General features: G+C 36.7%; 1 protein-coding gene across 1 annotated transcript in view; it reads right to left on the minus strand.

Moving 5' to 3' along the window:
- MAOA (monoamine oxidase A) overlaps positions 1–17,316 on the minus strand; it is a 64,745-nt gene that overhangs the window by 23,714 nt on the left and 23,715 nt on the right. Inside the window, exon 3 of the mRNA XM_012642824.1 lies at positions 11,601–11,738. Coding sequence (XP_012498278.1) covers positions 11,601–11,738 — 138 coding nt within the window. The remainder of the gene's footprint in view (positions 1–11,600; positions 11,739–17,316) is intronic.

The following is a 17,316-nucleotide window of genomic DNA, read 5'->3' on the forward strand; positions in this document are numbered from 1 at the left end:
ACATGTGTGCACACCCCCCAACTGAGTAAGAATATATAGCAGTATTTAAGTGATAAAGAAGTAATCTTTCCTTTCACATAGCAAATTTAAATAACTTTGGCAGGTTATGTGATCTGATTTCTTATCTGAAAATGCTATGCTGTAATGCTGCAATACAACTTTTCGAGACTCCGAATCTTTTATCATCACTGTCACCATCATCACTAACATTCATTGAGATCTTTCTCTATGTCTGGCACTGGTTGAACCTCTTCCCACACGCTATCTCATGTAATGCTCGCTCCAACCCTATGGAGGCAAGCACTATTAATATTTCCATTTTATAAATGGGGAAACTAAAGCCCGGCGACAGTAACTAGTAAATAGTAGAACAGAAATTTCCTGCTCCTAAAGCCTTTGCTCATAAAATATGCTTTCCTGCCTTCTATACAGCTGGAATGTGGAGATAGGTTTATTCTAGAGACATTTTAAACTTCCCAACTAAAAGAAAGAGAATTTTGAAGTGTGAAACTTATAAATCTTCCACAGGCATATTTTCTGTTTCTAAGGAGTAAAAACAGAGACCAAGAAGTTCCAGCGGTATATGATGACTGCTGAGGAAACATGCCCAACCTTGGAAAATGCTAAAGCATGTTCTGAGAGAAATGGGCAGAGACATTTTACACAGAACACAAAAATAGCTATGGAGATGAGAGAGGCTAAGGTTAAGCAATAACTCAGGGGCAGCCTTCAGAACAGCTGGTTCTTGTTATAATTCTTCCCTTAACTGAGATATGGAAAAATCTCCATTTTCCTCTCAAATGCATTTATACTTGAGGAATAGTCTAATACGAAACTGATCTTTGCTTTGGAAAATATATTTTATTAAAAAACTTATTCTCAATAAGTCTGGAAAGATTAAGACAAGTGTTATAAATATAATTCAACAAAATGTGTTCCACATTCCTAAAGAAGTTCTTCATAGAATGATGACAACTTGAGTATGATTTCACACAAGGTCCAAAGAATCTGTGATCTGAGCCTTGATAAACAAACAGAAATGGCAGGAGAAGTGAAAAGGCCAGGGAGAGAGGAGAATCTGGCCTGGCAATTTTTTCAGGAATGGGAGTCATGGAATATTCTAGAAGATCATAAGAGCCCATAACATACACTTTTATCCTGCTGACAAATGCACCAAGTAGATAAAGGATTTCATTAATTACTTTCATTCTCATCAGTTTCTGGCTTCTCTGTTCCCATTCCACAGAAAACCTAAATCTAGTAAAGAAATGCACATATGTGGGGAAGTGGTACCTACGATTCACGTCCTCCTTTCTCACAAGTGCCTGAAAGGGCTTATTTCCTCCCTGGCCTACTTCTAGACTAGACAACTTAAGGTTACTTTTGCATGTGTCGATCCCTAAAGTAGTGGAGTTGTCTCTTGGCTGAGAGAAAACTGGCTGAGAGTGGGGACCCTCTCAGTCTCCTAAATGTGATTCCGTAGTTTTTTCACCAAGCTGCCAGAAGTTTCTCAATCCTAAACCACATCTCAGTAAGAAATGCCTTCATGACCTAAGAGTGTGAGGCAAGAGCTCTGGGAATACTTCCAAATGACCACTGCTCTTTAGAAATAAAAGGCAATAAAAACCCTAGAGCAATGGTCAAGTTCATTCTGTACCTATACTCCGAAAACTTACTGCCTTTCCAAAGTGGCCTTTAATTTGTAAAGGGCAGTGTCTTTGATAAAGCAGAAATTGTTGACATCGAGTAAAACACAATGTCCCTGGAATCGTGCCCCAAATACTTAAGTCCCTTTGAGAAACTACATCTTCAATCTACCAACGTTCATAATAACAGGAGATTATTGCCAGGGGATGACAGTTTATTGCCCTCACATCATTCTTTATTGTTGGTCCTATAAGATAAGCCAAGTTTATATTAATAGTAAGCAAGTAGCATTTACTGATTGGCATGCTGGAATTTCATCTCTCTGTACTTTTATATTTAAGGAAAAGGAAGCGAGTGTTATTAGAGTATCATAGGTTACTGGGGACGCTGCCAAACTTCTTTCTTTAATCGTCTTGAAAATAAACAGATATCTTTTGGATTGCTTTAGGAACATGCCTGTCCAGCACGTATGAATTCCTTGGGATCTGTCTAGTCCCACGATTTTGTGACAAAGTCTGTAAAATAAATCTTTTGATAATTTATTTTCTATATTGCATAATAATCCTTTAAATAGAGAAATTATCTAAAAAAAAATCCATTAAATAATATGGCAGTATTGTGTTGTATTGATAGTTAACAAAATCTTTTTCTTCTTCTTTCTAAATGCAGGTAGCCCAGCTCTCTTCAAACATACATAGCTTTTACTCTACCTAGAAAAAGCCTTCATACTCTCCATAGAGACATCTATCTTTTTCAATTATCACCCTCTTAACAGTCCCAATCAAATGATGCCTCCATTTCCTTTGCATCCTTTTATTTTCTAAAATCTGACTCGTATCCTCAAAAGTCCACTGACAATCTTTTCTCTCAAGTCACCAACAAGCTCCTTTTAAACAAATCTGAAGGTATGTATCCATTCCATTTGCACTTGGTGGCATCTGACACTACCCCATTGGATTGTGCTGGTTCTCCCAAGTTTCCACCTAGTTCCCCAAGACCCTCCCTTCTCTGATCCACTGAATCCCCCAGGGTCTGATCCTCAGCCTTTTCCTTTCCTCTGCTCACCCACTTCCCCTTTCCTTGGGGAATTCATCCACCATCTGGGTTTGTTGTTATATTCGCACAGTCTTATGGTTTGCATTTTTCATTCCTCTACCCCTTCAATGTTTATGAGTACCAAATTATCTACAACCTCCCACACAACTTCAAAGGCTGGCAGCATATTCCTGTGTGTTTGCTCAGGACCCAATATTTCATCATATTGTCAGTTTCTGGCTTCTCTTGAGACAATCAAGATTTGCACAGCTACCAGATAACATAGTGGGCAGCTGAGTTGTGCAGTCCTATCTCTAGAAAAAGAGAACCATTAATCTCAGATATAAATGATGCCATAGCATCAAGAATGAAGGATTTTAAATGAATAATTATGCCATCTTTCCCAAGGGATTCTAGTTATACACAGAAATTATAATACAAAAAAAACCACAATTAAGATAGAAACGAGTTCTTCTGGAGACTCTTGGGTAATTATAGATTACTGACAGCATTTAAAAATATTTTTTTTCTTTCAGAAATGCCATTAACTCAGGAGAAATAGGCAGTTAGAAAAAAGATAAAAATGTTACACTGTGAGGACAAATGGCTGTTTAACTGCTTTATTAATATATCATTCTTATACCCTATAATTCATTCATTTAAAGTGTGCAATTCAGTGGTGTTTGGTATAGTCACAGAGTGTGCAACCACCATCACATCTAATTTTAAAAAGTTTTTGTCACTCCAAGAAGAAACCCTTATTCATTAGTAGTCACTCTTCGTTCTCCACCATCCCATTTTGAAGAACTGCCGAATTATTTTCCAAAGTGACTATACCATTTTACATTCCCACCAGCAATGGATGAGGGTTTCAATGTCTCCCCATCCTACACAACACTTGTTATTGTCTGCCTTTTTAATTATGGCCATCCTGGTGGGCATGAAGGGGCATCTCACTGTAGTCTTGACTCTCTTTTCCCTAATGAATAATTACGTTTAACATCTTTTCATATGCTTATTGGCTGTTTGTATTAATATATCTTCTTTGGAGAAGTGTATATTCAAGTCTTTTGCCCACTTTCAAATGGCTTGTCTTCTGAGTTGTAAGAGTTCTTTATATATTCTGAATACAAGTCCTTTATGAGATAAATGATTTGCAAATATTTTCTCCTATTCTATAGGTTGTCTTTTCAGTTTCTTAATGGTACGCAAATGACAAAACTTTAAAAATATTTTTTTGATGAAGTCCAATTTATCTATTTTTTTGTTCTGTTGCTCATGCTTTTGGTGTCATCAAATAAATTATTGCCTACCTCAGATGATGGAAGTTTACCCATATTTTTTCTTCTAAGAGTTTTATAGTTTTAGTTCTTATATTTTAGGTCTGAAATCCATTTAGAGTTCATGTTTGTGCACAGTGTGAGGAAGGGGTCCAACTTTATTCTTTTGCATGTGAAAATCCAATTGTTCCAACACCATTTGATGAAAAGACTATTCTTTCCACACTGAATTGTCTTGGTACTCTTGTCAAAAATGAAATGACCATAAATGTAAGGGTTTATTTCTGAACTTAACAATTCTACTCCATTGACCTATATGTTTATCCTTACACCAGCACCACATTGTTTTGATTGCTGTAGCTTCATATTAAGTTTTGAAATCAGGAAGTGTGAGTCCTTCAAATTTGTTCTTCTCTTTTAAAATTGTTTTGGCTATTTTGGGTCTCTTACATTTACTTATTAATTTTAGGATCAAGCTTTGAATGTCTATGAAAACAGCTGGGATTTTGAAAGGGATTATGTTGAAAATGTAGTTCAGTTTTGGAGGTATTGGTATATTAATAATATTAAGTCTTCTGATCCCTGAACATGGAATGCCTCCATTTATTTACATCTTTAATTTCTTTCAAGGATGTTTTATAAAGCATACAAGTCTTGCACTTCTTTAGTTAAATTTACTCCTAAAATTTTATTATTTTCATGCTATTATAAATGAAATTAGTTTCTTAATTTCATTTCAGATTGTCATTACTACTGTATAGAAATACAATTGATTTTGAACATTGATCTGTATCCTGAAACCTTGATGAACTTGTTTAACAGTTCTATGAATTTCCTTTAGTTAGTCCCTTGGGATTTTCTATGTATAAGATCACATCATCTGCAAATACAGATAATTTTAGTTTTTCCTTTCCAATCTGGATTATTTTATTTCTGTTTCTTGCCTAACTGCCCTGACTAAAATCTACAGTACAATGTTGAATAGAAGTGGACAGAGTGAATATTCTTATCTTGTTCCTGATCTTTGAAGGAAAGCTTTCAATCATTTACCATTGAGTATGATGTTAGCTATGGATTTATCATAGATGCCCTCCATCAGGTTGAGGAAGTTTCCTTCTACTCTTAGTTTTTTGAGTGGTTTTATCATGAAACAGTGTTGAATTTTGTCAAATGTTTTCACTGCATCTATTGAGATGACCATGTGGTATAGGTACTTTAATCCTATTGATAGCGTGCATTATATTACTTGATTTTTCGATGTTAAACCAACCTTCATTCCTGGGATAAATACCACTTAGTCATGGTGTGTAACTCTTTTAATATATTGCTGGATTTGCTTTGTTAGTATTTTGTTGAGGATTTTTGCATCTATATATAGGGATATTGGTTTGTAGTTTTCTTGTGATGTCTTTGACTGGTTTTTGTTATTCAGGGTAATACAGGCCTCATAGAATGAGCTGAAAAATGTTCCCTCCTCTTCTATTTTTTAAGAAGAGTTTGTAAAGAACTGGTATTAATTCTTTAAACATTTGGTAGAATTAGCTAATGTAGCCATCTGGGCCCGGGCTTGTCTTCGTGGGAAGATTTTAAATGATTGATCCAATCTCTTTACTTGTTATAGGTCTATTTGATTTTCTATTTATTCTTGAATAGTTTTGGGAATTTGTTGGTTTCTAGGAATTTGTCCATTATATCTAAGTTGATCTAATTTGCTGGCATATAGTTGTTCATATTCATTTATAATCTTTTTTTATTTTCTCTAATGCCAGTATTGATGTCCCATATTTTATTTATTTAGACAGCATCTTGCTCTGTCACCTGGCCTAGAGTGCAGTGGTATCATCACAGCCCACTGCAACTTCAAACTTCTGGGCTCAAGTGATCCTCCGGCCTCAGCCTCCCAAGTAGCTGAGGCTACAGTCATGTGCCACCATACCAGTCTAATATTTCTATTTTTTGTAGAGACAGGGTCTGTCTCTTGCTAAGGTTGCTTTCAAACTCCTGGCCTCAAGCAATTCTCTCACCTTGGGCTCCCAAAGTGCTAGGATTACAGGCATGAGCTACCACATATGGCTTCATTCCTTATTTATTTATTTTTATTTCAGCATATTATGGGGGTACAAATGTTTAGGTTACATATATTGCCTTTGCCCCACCTGGGTTAGAGCTTCAAGCATGTCCATGTCCCAGATGGTGTGCACCACACCCATTAGGTGTGTATATACTCATCCCCTCCCCCCCACTCCCACCTGCCCAACACCCGATGGATGTTACTACTGTATGTGCAATAATTTCAGTCTTCTATCTTTTTTTCTTGGTCATTCTAGCAAAAGATTTGTCAATTTTGTTGATCTTTTCAAAGAACCAAATTTTGGTTTCATTTGTTTTCTCTGTTTTTCTATTCATTTATTTTCACTCTAATCTCTATTATTTATTTCCTTCTGCTTCGTTTGTGTTTAGTTTCCTCTACTTTTTCCACTTTCTTAAAGCAGAAGTTTGCATAATCGATTTGAGATCTACTTTTTAAATATAGATGTTTACTACTATACCTTTCCCTCTATGAACTACTTTAAATGTATCACATAAGTTTTGGTATGTTTTGTTCTCATTTTTATTCACTTTAAAGTATTTTCTAATTTCCCTTGTGATTTTTTTGACCAATTGATTAATTAGGAATGTGCTGTTTAATTTCCACATATTTGTGAATTTCCCAAATTTCCTTGTTATTTAATTTTAGTTTAAATTCATTATGGTTGGAGAACATAGTCTGTATGATTTCAATCCTTCTAAATTTATTGAGGCTTGTTTTATGGCTTAGCATATGGTCTATCTGAAAAATGTTCCATATATACTTGAGAAGAGTGTCTATTTTGCTGTTATTGGGTAAAGAGTACTATAGGTGTCATGGACTGAGTGTTTATGTCCCCCCAAAATTCATATGCTGAAGCTCTAACCCCAAATGTGATGGTATTTGGAGGCAAGGCCTTTGGGAGGTAATTAGGTTTAGATGAAGTCAGGAGAATGAGGCCCCTATCATAGGATTAGTGCCCTTATAAGAAGAGATGTGGGCCAGGCATGGTGGGCCATGCCTGTAATCCTAGAAATTTGGGAGGCTGAGGTGGGAGGATCATTTGAGGCTTGAGCCCAGGAGTTCGAGTCTACAGTGAGCTATGATCACACCACTGCTCTCCAGAGCGAGCAAGATCTTGTCTCTTAAAAAGAAAAAAAGAGACACCAGAGAGCTTGCTTCCACTCCCTTGCTATGATGTGAAGACAGAGCAAGAGGGCAGCCAGCTGTCTGCAAGCCAGAAAGAGGGCCCTCACCAGGAACTAAATCTTCTGGCACCTTGATCTTGGACTTCTCAGCCTCAAGAACTGTGAGAAATAAATGTCTGCTGTGTAAGCCACCCAGTATATGGTATTTTTTTTATAGCAACATGAGTTGACTAAGACAAGAGGTATCTGTTAGGATTAGTTGGTTTATAGTGTTGTGCAAGTGTTCTGTTTCTGTGTTGATTTTCTGCCTAGTTATTCAAAATCCATTATTGAAAGTGGGATATTGAAGTGTCCAGTTGTTATTGTTGAATTGTCTGTCTCTCCATTTAGTTCAGTTTTTCTTCACATATTTGAGGCTTTGTTGTTGTATATATATTGATCATTGCTATATATTCCTGATGAAGGTGTCCAATCTAATCAACCTGTCACCAGGCTGGTTTCCCCAGGAAATGGTGTCACATTGGAAGCTCAGCATTGGTCTCTTGTTCACAGGTTAGATACTCGGCAGTAGCCAAAACCAAACCAGGAATTCTTGGTGAGTGAAAGGTCATGTTGTTGAGCCTATACATGGCCCCCATCTTTGCAGTTATGGCCACTTTGTATGTATGCCCATTGTATATTGGAAAGAAATGGGCCCAATGAGCAAGAAACAGTGGAAAGAGATGGTCTGATAGCTTTGTAATGTGTCCACTTGTTCAGGATGAACTAGATCTCCTAGAATTTTCTTTCTTGTATATTTCTTGTTAGGGTGAGCCACAAGATGATTCTTATGGTAGATTTGGAGAGCAAAAGTGAAGCACCATCCATTTGGTAGCTCACACATATTGTTGCTTAACCTCATGACATGATATAGTGGCTGGGCCTGCAACTGCTCCACCCTTCTCTGGATCCTCCTTCAGCTTCTCCAACTCGTAGGCCAGGTATGTTTATTTAGCTCTGTGATGAAGGGTCTTGGCTTCTGCGACACACCCACAGCACCAAGGTTAGAGGCAATAAGGACTGCCAAGAGTTGCAGTTACCCTCATGAACTCCAGCTCATGCTGTGTGTTCTAGCTTGTTCTTATTCTTCTTCCATTTTATATCTATTTCCCCTTCCTGACTTCCACAGGGAGTTACATTGCTCTTTCAGGCTTCCAGGCCAAACAACTGAGCAAAATGGTCACCAGCACTGCATACAGGGACACAGTGAAGTACACAGGATGACCTTAAGAAGAGAGGTTCCCAAGAGGACTAGGACAAGCACAAACTATAAGGCAGCTTCTTGGAGTCCACAGTCCCTGAGAGTGAAATCTGGCCTAGCAAGAGATAGCATGGAAAAGCTGAAAGATCTTAATCTGAATTCCAGCTCCATGGCCTTTACTCATTTGGTCAGATTACTTGACTTCTGAACTTTAGACCCTTTCTGTGAAATGGAGCTACAATTCCTATCTTAGGATCCTTGTGAGGGTTAAGTAAGATAATGAAGGTGAAGGCCTTGGCACAGGGCCAGGAACATACTAGGAGCTCAGCAAAAGAGAGTCATTGTTAATCATTACTACGGGAGTGGTGCTGACCTTGAGGGTTCAGTCACTGTGGTTGTGATTTAAACGTGCCATTCGTTGTCCAAAGTACACGTGAAGCATGCATTTTAGCACCAAGCCTGCCACATACTGAGTCTTCCATAATTAAGACCTAATCTGACTACCGTGTTCATGTGTATGGCCATGCAATGGCAAAGATCCAGAGGTTATTGATGCCCTACAAATGCAGCCTCAGGCTACCAAGTCCAATGCCATGATAAGATACCTTTTTCCAGTAGGTTATGCAATGCTCAGCCATATTTGTATTTTTATGACAGAAAAATATGGTAAAAGGTGAGTAGTTCTCCCCTCTAGAAAGCTGAAGTTGTATTTTTCCTTAGCAATGGGACTATCAGGGTGGCTTGGACCTAACTTTAGAGAATGACTCAGCAGTAGCAACAACAAAGAAAGGGATGCCGCTCTTAACGTTTCTCTTTCCTTATTTAGGCACCTGATGTAGCACATTAGCATTCCCCTAAATCTTTCCACAAGTTCAATGACTACTAAAGCTTGCAGCAGGACCCTTTTAAAGTAGAGAACAATCACACCTGGATTTCTAGAAAGCAAGGTTCCATGTGAAGCCCCCAAAATTACAGAGACATCAGAAAGTCCAACACAACTTAAGATACTTATCTTGTAAGGCCCTATCAGGAAGGTTGGACAGCATGCCATGATCTCTTGATTACTTGCAGGCAAAGTCAAGATTTTCAAACAGCAATTTCTCATTTTGAGATGTGCCTCCATCAAGAACGATGAGGAGCTGAATTACTCACAAAAGCTGGCTATGGGTGCCCCTTTCAAAATCCCCCCTTAGCATCATGTTTTAGAGTGGGCTTAGCTGGGAGACTAGCAGGTAACTAGTTTGAGGACGTACCTACGACTTTCTAGTTTTTCCCAGTTTTCAACATGTACATAAAGAAACATGGAACTGGAAGAAGAGTAAGAAAGTGAAAGGAAATTGGTCTTTCAATAACTGCATCTACTCATTGTATGAGGCAGGCTTCAGTGATATTGATGGTGAGATAACTTACAATAGATGGGTGTTTGGCCAAACAAATGTTGGAAGCCCAGCACGGTTCAGTTCAGGACCCTCAGTTTCATTTCCTAATGAAGGGTATGCACTTGGGGGTTAAGTAGACTGTAACTAGGTTTATAGCCTTTTCAAATGACTTTGCCTCTTTGATCCTCAGTTTTCTCATCTGTAAAGTGGGGATAATCATGCCTGCCTAGCAGGTGGATGTAAGGATTTAATGAGGTCATGCATAAAAAGTGCTTAGTTGTTGTTTATTGTCAGCCTCCAGGTGAAATAAAACTCTCTCAGAACCTGAATCTTAGGGTGGAAAAGATTATAAGCATGAATCTGCTCAGATTCCAGGATAATCATCATGCTCATTTGCTCCCCCGTTAGAATGGAGAAGGAATTTACATGACTATTTAATTAGTAATTGAGTGTAAAGTGTTTGGTCTCTCTCCCTATATTAAATGTGAGAATACAGGTAAAAGTGCTCAATAAATGTTAGCTGCTATTATACTTACTGCTGTTATTATTTACTAGTCCAGGGAAGCACCATGCAGTGCAGAAAAGAGAAAGTAAGAAAGCAAAGAGGTTTTTCCTTTTTGGTCATGGCCGGTTGAAGCCAAGTTTCCTGAACATTTTATATATTTTTTTTATACTTTCTTCATTCCTCCCTTGACCTCTGAACCCACAGTTTTTCTAACGACTACTGGTTTGCTTTTTCATGTGTGTTACTGCCAGATTCTCCCAAACATCCCAAAACACATGGCTATCAGAGTTCACAAAGATTCCTTATGTGCCCTGATTGGGCATCAGTGTGCACACGTTGCAATTATCATTAACTCCTAGGACATTCCAAAAGCCTTGCAGCCTCCAGACCCACAGTGATTGACTATGGTGGAGTGGGGGAGGAGATGTGTCTTTTGGGAAGTAACATGGTTACTGGCATGGGAATCCTGACATTAGAGTGAATAAATAAATGACCCCTTCCCCAGTGACACCAGATCCAGGAAGTGGGGTGCAATGTCAGATTGGAAACTTGATTTCTTGAGGCATGTTTCCGGACTCCAGCCATTCCATGTTTGGCTTCGATGAGAAAGAAAAACATTGGCAACAGCTGCTATTTCTTGGATGGATATCAACAGCTAGAGTTTAAACAATCTCTTGTTTAAACAGTACAAAACTGTACAACAGAGCTAGACTTCCCAAGAGTCAAGGCCAGGTACAGAAGAAATGACCAAAGTGTTCAAAGAAATGCCAGGTAAGAATGAGGATGAATAACACATTGACAGACTAAAAAGAAGTGGCCTTAAACTATTGTGTTCCTTGGGGCCTTAGAGTTGCCTCCCAAGTGACTCAGGGATTGCCTGGGGCTTGCGAGGTGTGCATGCATGTGCATGCATGTGTGTATGTGTGAGCATGTCTGCTGCAGGCACCCCCACTCGTATGCCCTGCAAATGCATTAGGAGGGAGCCAAGAGCCTCCCTGTCTACTTTGGTTGGACTGGGAGTTGGAGCATAGCCTGTGAGGGCCACAATGGGTGACATGTAGGGGGGTCAAGCTGAGCCATGATCTCCCACAGTGATTCCAGGAGTCCTTTGAGATTTTTCTAAAAGAAAAAAAAGAAAAGAAAAGAAAAGAAAAGAAAGGCAGACTACTATTTCAAAGCCAAGGCCCTGTTTTTATGATTGCTTTGAGAAAAAAAAATCAAATAACTAAAAACAAACCAAATGTTTTCTCAAATAAAATGCTGCCCCATTGGTCACTTGGGTGAAAAGTCAGCCTTACCTTGACATATTGAACAAGACGCTCAGAGACATTCACTTTGTATGTTTCTATGCCCAGCTCCTTAGACAAGCGTAAGATTCTGTTTTGGGTCGGGCCAACATAAGCTCCACCAACATCGACGTAGTTCACATGTTCATTCTGCAAAAAGACAAAAATTGGTCAGAAGACTTTAGTTAAAACTTGGGGGGGGGAAAGTCTTTATGCCTTATAAAAAATAACCCCATTTATTTTTTAAAACTTAACTGTGCCTTACATCTCCCTTATAAAGTGCATCTGAAAATAGCAATCTTTTTCTCCTCTTCTCAAGAACTGGGACACAACCCTGTCTGACCCTCATCAGTAAGCACCACCATTTGTAGAGCTATTAGTGAGGCTGATTCAGCAATATAATGCACAAAGAATAAAGAACACTGCAGTACATTCTGCTCGTCTAGCTCCTTTGCAAAACATTTAAGTTATTACGTATGCTTTTCTCTGGGGTTCTTGGTGGAGGAGCCACCTAGAAATTTATTAGGCCTAATTCCCTGATTTCTACCAGATGAAATCTTAAATCAGCTCACATTGGTAGGCTCTAGATACTATTTTAAAACACATGCAGGGAAGAATACATCATAGGAAAAGAGTACAAAAAGGTATAAAAAGATTCATATACTACTATTTACAAATATGCAAACCCTCTCATAAACTAAAATTGTTTACTCCCCCCCTCTTAGATGCAGTTCTCCACTTTTTTCAGTTTTATTAACACATCCTGACGATTTAATCAATAAATTGTATATCGTTGAGATACAACTCCTTCATGTTTTTGTATAATAACAAGTTCTTAAGGATCTATTTCTACTTTGTTGTTTATACCAGTTCTCATGCATGCTGTCTTTTCTCCTTGTTTGCCTGATTATTTTTTTTATTACGTACCACTCGTTGTACTTGAACAAATGCAGAAATCATTTGAATCCTAGGAGGATGATATCTTTCCCAGAGAGGATTTATGTTTGCTTCTGCCCAGATCCTGGGACACTAACAGTACTAGATAACTTTATTCCATTTTCAGTGCTTGAGATGATTTGAAACTGGGCTGAAATGCACATGTGGTCTAGTCCTCTTCTAGTTCACTCTTAGTCCTAGGCTGCAGCCCAATCCAAAGCATGAGGAGTTGACCAACACCTCCCCACCATACGCACAAATTATGCTGGGCTCTGGAATTGACCTCTGTCACCCTAGCTTTGCATGATTATGCAAAGCACTGCTCAGCTTCCTAGTGGCTTCTTCAGTGGTCAGCAACTCCCTTCAACTTCCAGGAAAAAGTAGGTCAATCCCTTCCAGATGTTGGCCCAGCGATTCTTCACTACCTTGTTAGCTCTCTGGCTCTCTAATGCTTTGAAGATTTAGGTGTATGTATGTGTGTGTATGTGTGCATGTACAGTGCAATTCGTCTAGTCTCTTTGTATTTTGGTACAATTTACCTCATCTGTTATTTCTAGGAAATTGACTGTCTAGTATTATTCAATCTTGGCTTCCTGGGATTACCCAACCTGATATTACCTTTCCATTGCAAGATATGCTTTGCTAACATTCTGTTTAGGATTTTTGTATCTGTGTTCATAAGTGACACTGAGACTGGCCTGTGATTCTCCTTTCTTCTACTGTCCTTGTCTGTTTTTTGCATTAGAGTACAGCTATTCTCACTGGTTAGTGATCATACTTTCTTCTATTCTCTAGAAGAGTTTGTATATAAATAGATTGATCTATTCTTTGAATATTAGATAGAACACACCTGCATAGCTATCTAGGCTTATTGTTTTCTTTGTGGGAAAATCTGAAACTACAGATTCAATTTATTTTGAGGCGAAAGCACTACTCATGTTTTCTATTTCTTCTTAAATCAATGTTACTTTTGATAAATTACATTTTTCTTATAATATGTACATATCATGTATGTTTTAAACTGTTGGTTTCAAGTTCATAACATTCTCTTTTCATTTATTCTTTATTGCATCAGTAGTTATATTTTCACTTTCATCTCTTATTGTTTATTTGGGATGTCTCTTTTTTTTCTTGAAAAGTCTTATCAGGCACTTCTCTATCTTTAACAGGCCTCTTCAAAAAATGAACTTTTGTTTCATTGATCCTCTTTACTGTGTGTTTATTTTCTATATCAGTGATTTGTGCTCTCCCCCTCCTGTTTTGGATTTATTACACTCATAATTTTCAAACTCTTTGCATGCTCAGCTCATTCATATTTTAAGACTTTTTTTCTTTTCTAATGGAAGAATTTAGGCTATAATCTTCCTCTAAGTACTGCTTTAGCTACAGCCACAACTTTATATTTAGTATTTCCATTATTGTGTAGGTCTAAGTATTTTCAAATTTCTATTAGTATTTCTCTTTAGATCCATGTTTCTGGAAGTTTTGTTGTGTTTTGTTTTAATTTCCACAGCTGGAATGTTTTTCAGTTATCTTCTTGTCATAACTGCATTGTGGTCAAACAATGTGGATTATATGACAACAATCCTTGAGGCTCACTTTATGACCCAGCACATGGTCAATATTCAAAGATTTTATATTTCTGCTTGAAAAGAACACACAGTCTCTAAAAGCTATATGCAATATTTTGTACATGTCTACTAAAATAAGCTTAATTGTGCTCTCCCTTTTTTATTTTCTTAATCTATTATTAACTTTAAAAAGCATGTTAAAAATCCCTTACTCTATTGAACATCTATCTTTGGTTCCTGTCAATTTTTGCTTTATATTTTAAAGCTACATTATTCAGTGTATACAAGTTTAGAACTGTTCAATCTTCTGGGTCTTTTATCATTATATAGTGATACTTATTTCATTGAAATCTGTTTAAAGTTTATTTTGTCCGATATTAATATAACAGCTTATATTAGTATTTGTATACCTCTTTATCTTTCAGCTAGGGTTTTCTTTATTCTGACTTTTTTCTTTTAATTGACAAGTTTACTCCATTTATATTTATTATTATTTCTTTTTAAAGTGTTTTAACTTTACTTCTTATTATATTATAGCTTTCCATTTATCCCACATTAAATTTTCCCCCTGATTTCTTTCTTTCTTTTGGATTAAGAGTTTTCTTCTTTTTTTTTCTTTTAAAGTTTTTTCTTCTACTTGTTTGGAAATTATACAGTCAGGCCTTTTAGACAATGTTCCTAGCCATATTAACATACATACTTAATATAGTCTGAAGTTTATTAATATATTATTTTTCTATTGCAAAATAGAAAAATCTTCATGCTTCAATTGTGATCATCTTTCTTCCAATCTATAAACTATGAAAGTATTAAGTACTCTGTTTCTGGTTTGTCAACCAATGAACTTGACATTACTAATTTTATTTTATTCTGTTGTTGATATTACTTAACTGCATTTAAAGATTTACCAATATCTTTGCTCATTGTCCCCTCTTAATTCTCAGATCTTTTATTTGTAATCATTTTCCTTCTGATTAAAACGTAACCTTTATAATTTCTTCCAATTCCGGGTCCTAGACTCTATTTTTGTCAGTTTGACAAAAAGATAGTTCTAGTAGGTAATAAATTTTGGTTAGAATTTCCCATTCTCTTTCTTTCTCTCCGAATAGTAAAGATATTATTTCCCTATCTTCTGGCATCTATTTTTGCTGTTGAAGAGCCACAGTCACTCATACGTCTAATTGTTGACTTTTCATAGTATGGTATGATTTGCCTTTTTTATCCTGTGAAGAATAATCGCTTTTGAGATCTCTTTTCTTTGGTATACTGCAGTTTCTCTGTGTCTGGGTGAAAGTTTATTTTTATTCATCATGTTTTGGGCATGTTGGGTGTCTTGCCGTCTTCCAACAATGCTGGAGAATCCTTAGCCACTAATTTTTCATACCATCATAACACTATCTTCCATGTCTCTGCTTCCCCCCAACATATTTTCCAATTCTTTATCTTTGAACTGCATTGTAGATGATTTCTTCAAATGTATCAGTTCACTCACTCTTCAGCTGTGTCTAATATAGCGTTTAATCTATCCACCAAGTTTATATTAATAAAATTTTAATTGGTATATTTTCATCTTTAGAAATCATTTTTTAATCTACTTGATTTTTTTAGTTTATTTTTCCCTGCTCCTAGTTTTAAGAATTTATTTTCTTAAAACATATTAAACAGTAATTTTATGTTCTGTGTATAATTCAACTATTATAAAATCTTTCTGGATCATTTTTCTGCTTATTCTCTTTTGGTGCTTTGTTTGCTTATATGTTTTATGATTTTTGCCTTTGGGTTGCTCATTTGTAGCAGTCTAGATGAAGAAGATCAGAAGTTGGATGTATTGTGAAGCTTGAGATATCTGTTCAACATCCAGGAGATCTGTAAATTTTGAACTTCTACGTCAGATAAACACAGTATATTTTATTCAGCATTTTACTTATTTCAATGGGGAGTTATTCAGGGTTTCCATTCTGTCCAAAGATAGGAAATAAAGTGCTTCTTTGACTTTTTAATCTGTCTCTCATATAATCCTTATGTTCTCTTTTACTAAGCATTGGTGCTGTCCTCCAAACATTTTCTAGTCTCCACCATCCATTTTAAGATATGAAGAACAAAACTGGTGTCAGTACTTCAATACATTTCTGGGCTTTTACAAAGACAGCAAGAAGACTCCTAGGAGTATTCCAACATGATGTCTTTGGAACAATAACACTATCTTTAAAGCAAACAATCCTAAATGAAGCAATAAAAAGAGTGAGGCATTTTACAAAATGATTCTTTACAAAATAGAAACATTTTAAAGAGGTGCCATGAAAATATTAAAAGTGTAATACTGTATTCTATTATGTTGTACCACAGTCTTTAGGGTCTTGATTAAGATCTCACTACTCAGCCTTTGAAGAGGCTGAAAACATGCAACTATATTAGGAAAAAAATACACCAACCCTATGGTGGCTCTGCAGGCATTTCAACTTTATGTATTTGATTCTGAAGAATTATGGATGAATCACATAGAAAAAATTGGGACGTTCTGAACTAATGAGAGATCTATCCGAACAGCTCTCAGGTGGTAATAGCAAATTAGACCTTTCAGTAAAGACCCAGAGTAGTTTTTATGACATTTCCTCCTAAAATTATCATAATCGATTATGCTATTATAAGCAATTCTTAATAGTATTTGATTCAGTTTCTTATTAGATACCATTTTCATCTCTGCTTCCTAAAAGCTCTCTTTTTCTCCTTCTAGTCATTTGAAATATAAATGCTAAGCCCTAATTTCTAAGCATTTCAGAGATTCCATTCTCACATACGTAAGGGGGGTATAATATCATGCTGAATATACAATAATAGTTCCTGTATGGTACTGACACATATAAATGATGCAGCATGGCACAGCAGCCCCGGCCAACAACACAGATGGGGACAAGCATGTTGGAATTCACATTTCTCTTATACAAAGAAACTTGTTCTATACACAAGGAGTGCAATGCGCACTACCCGAAGGATGGACATATTTGAAACACGGACTTGGGGGGGGGACCAAGGGCAACACACGTAACCTAAACATCTGTACCCCATAATATGCTGAAATAAAAAAAAAAAAGAAACTTGTTCTTAACTGAAAATCTGTAACATGACTGATGCTCCTATTTAATAACCAAAAGGTTTCAGAGATAAGAAAAGTAGGGCTAAGGAACAACTTAATAACTATCTCCAAAATGAAGGAGTATTTT

Source organism: Propithecus coquereli, unplaced genomic scaffold (genome assembly GCF_000956105.1).
Source record: "Propithecus coquereli isolate 6110/MARCELLA unplaced genomic scaffold, Pcoq_1.0 Scaffold188, whole genome shotgun sequence".
NCBI classification, from domain to species: domain Eukaryota; kingdom Metazoa; phylum Chordata; class Mammalia; order Primates; family Indriidae; genus Propithecus; species Propithecus coquereli.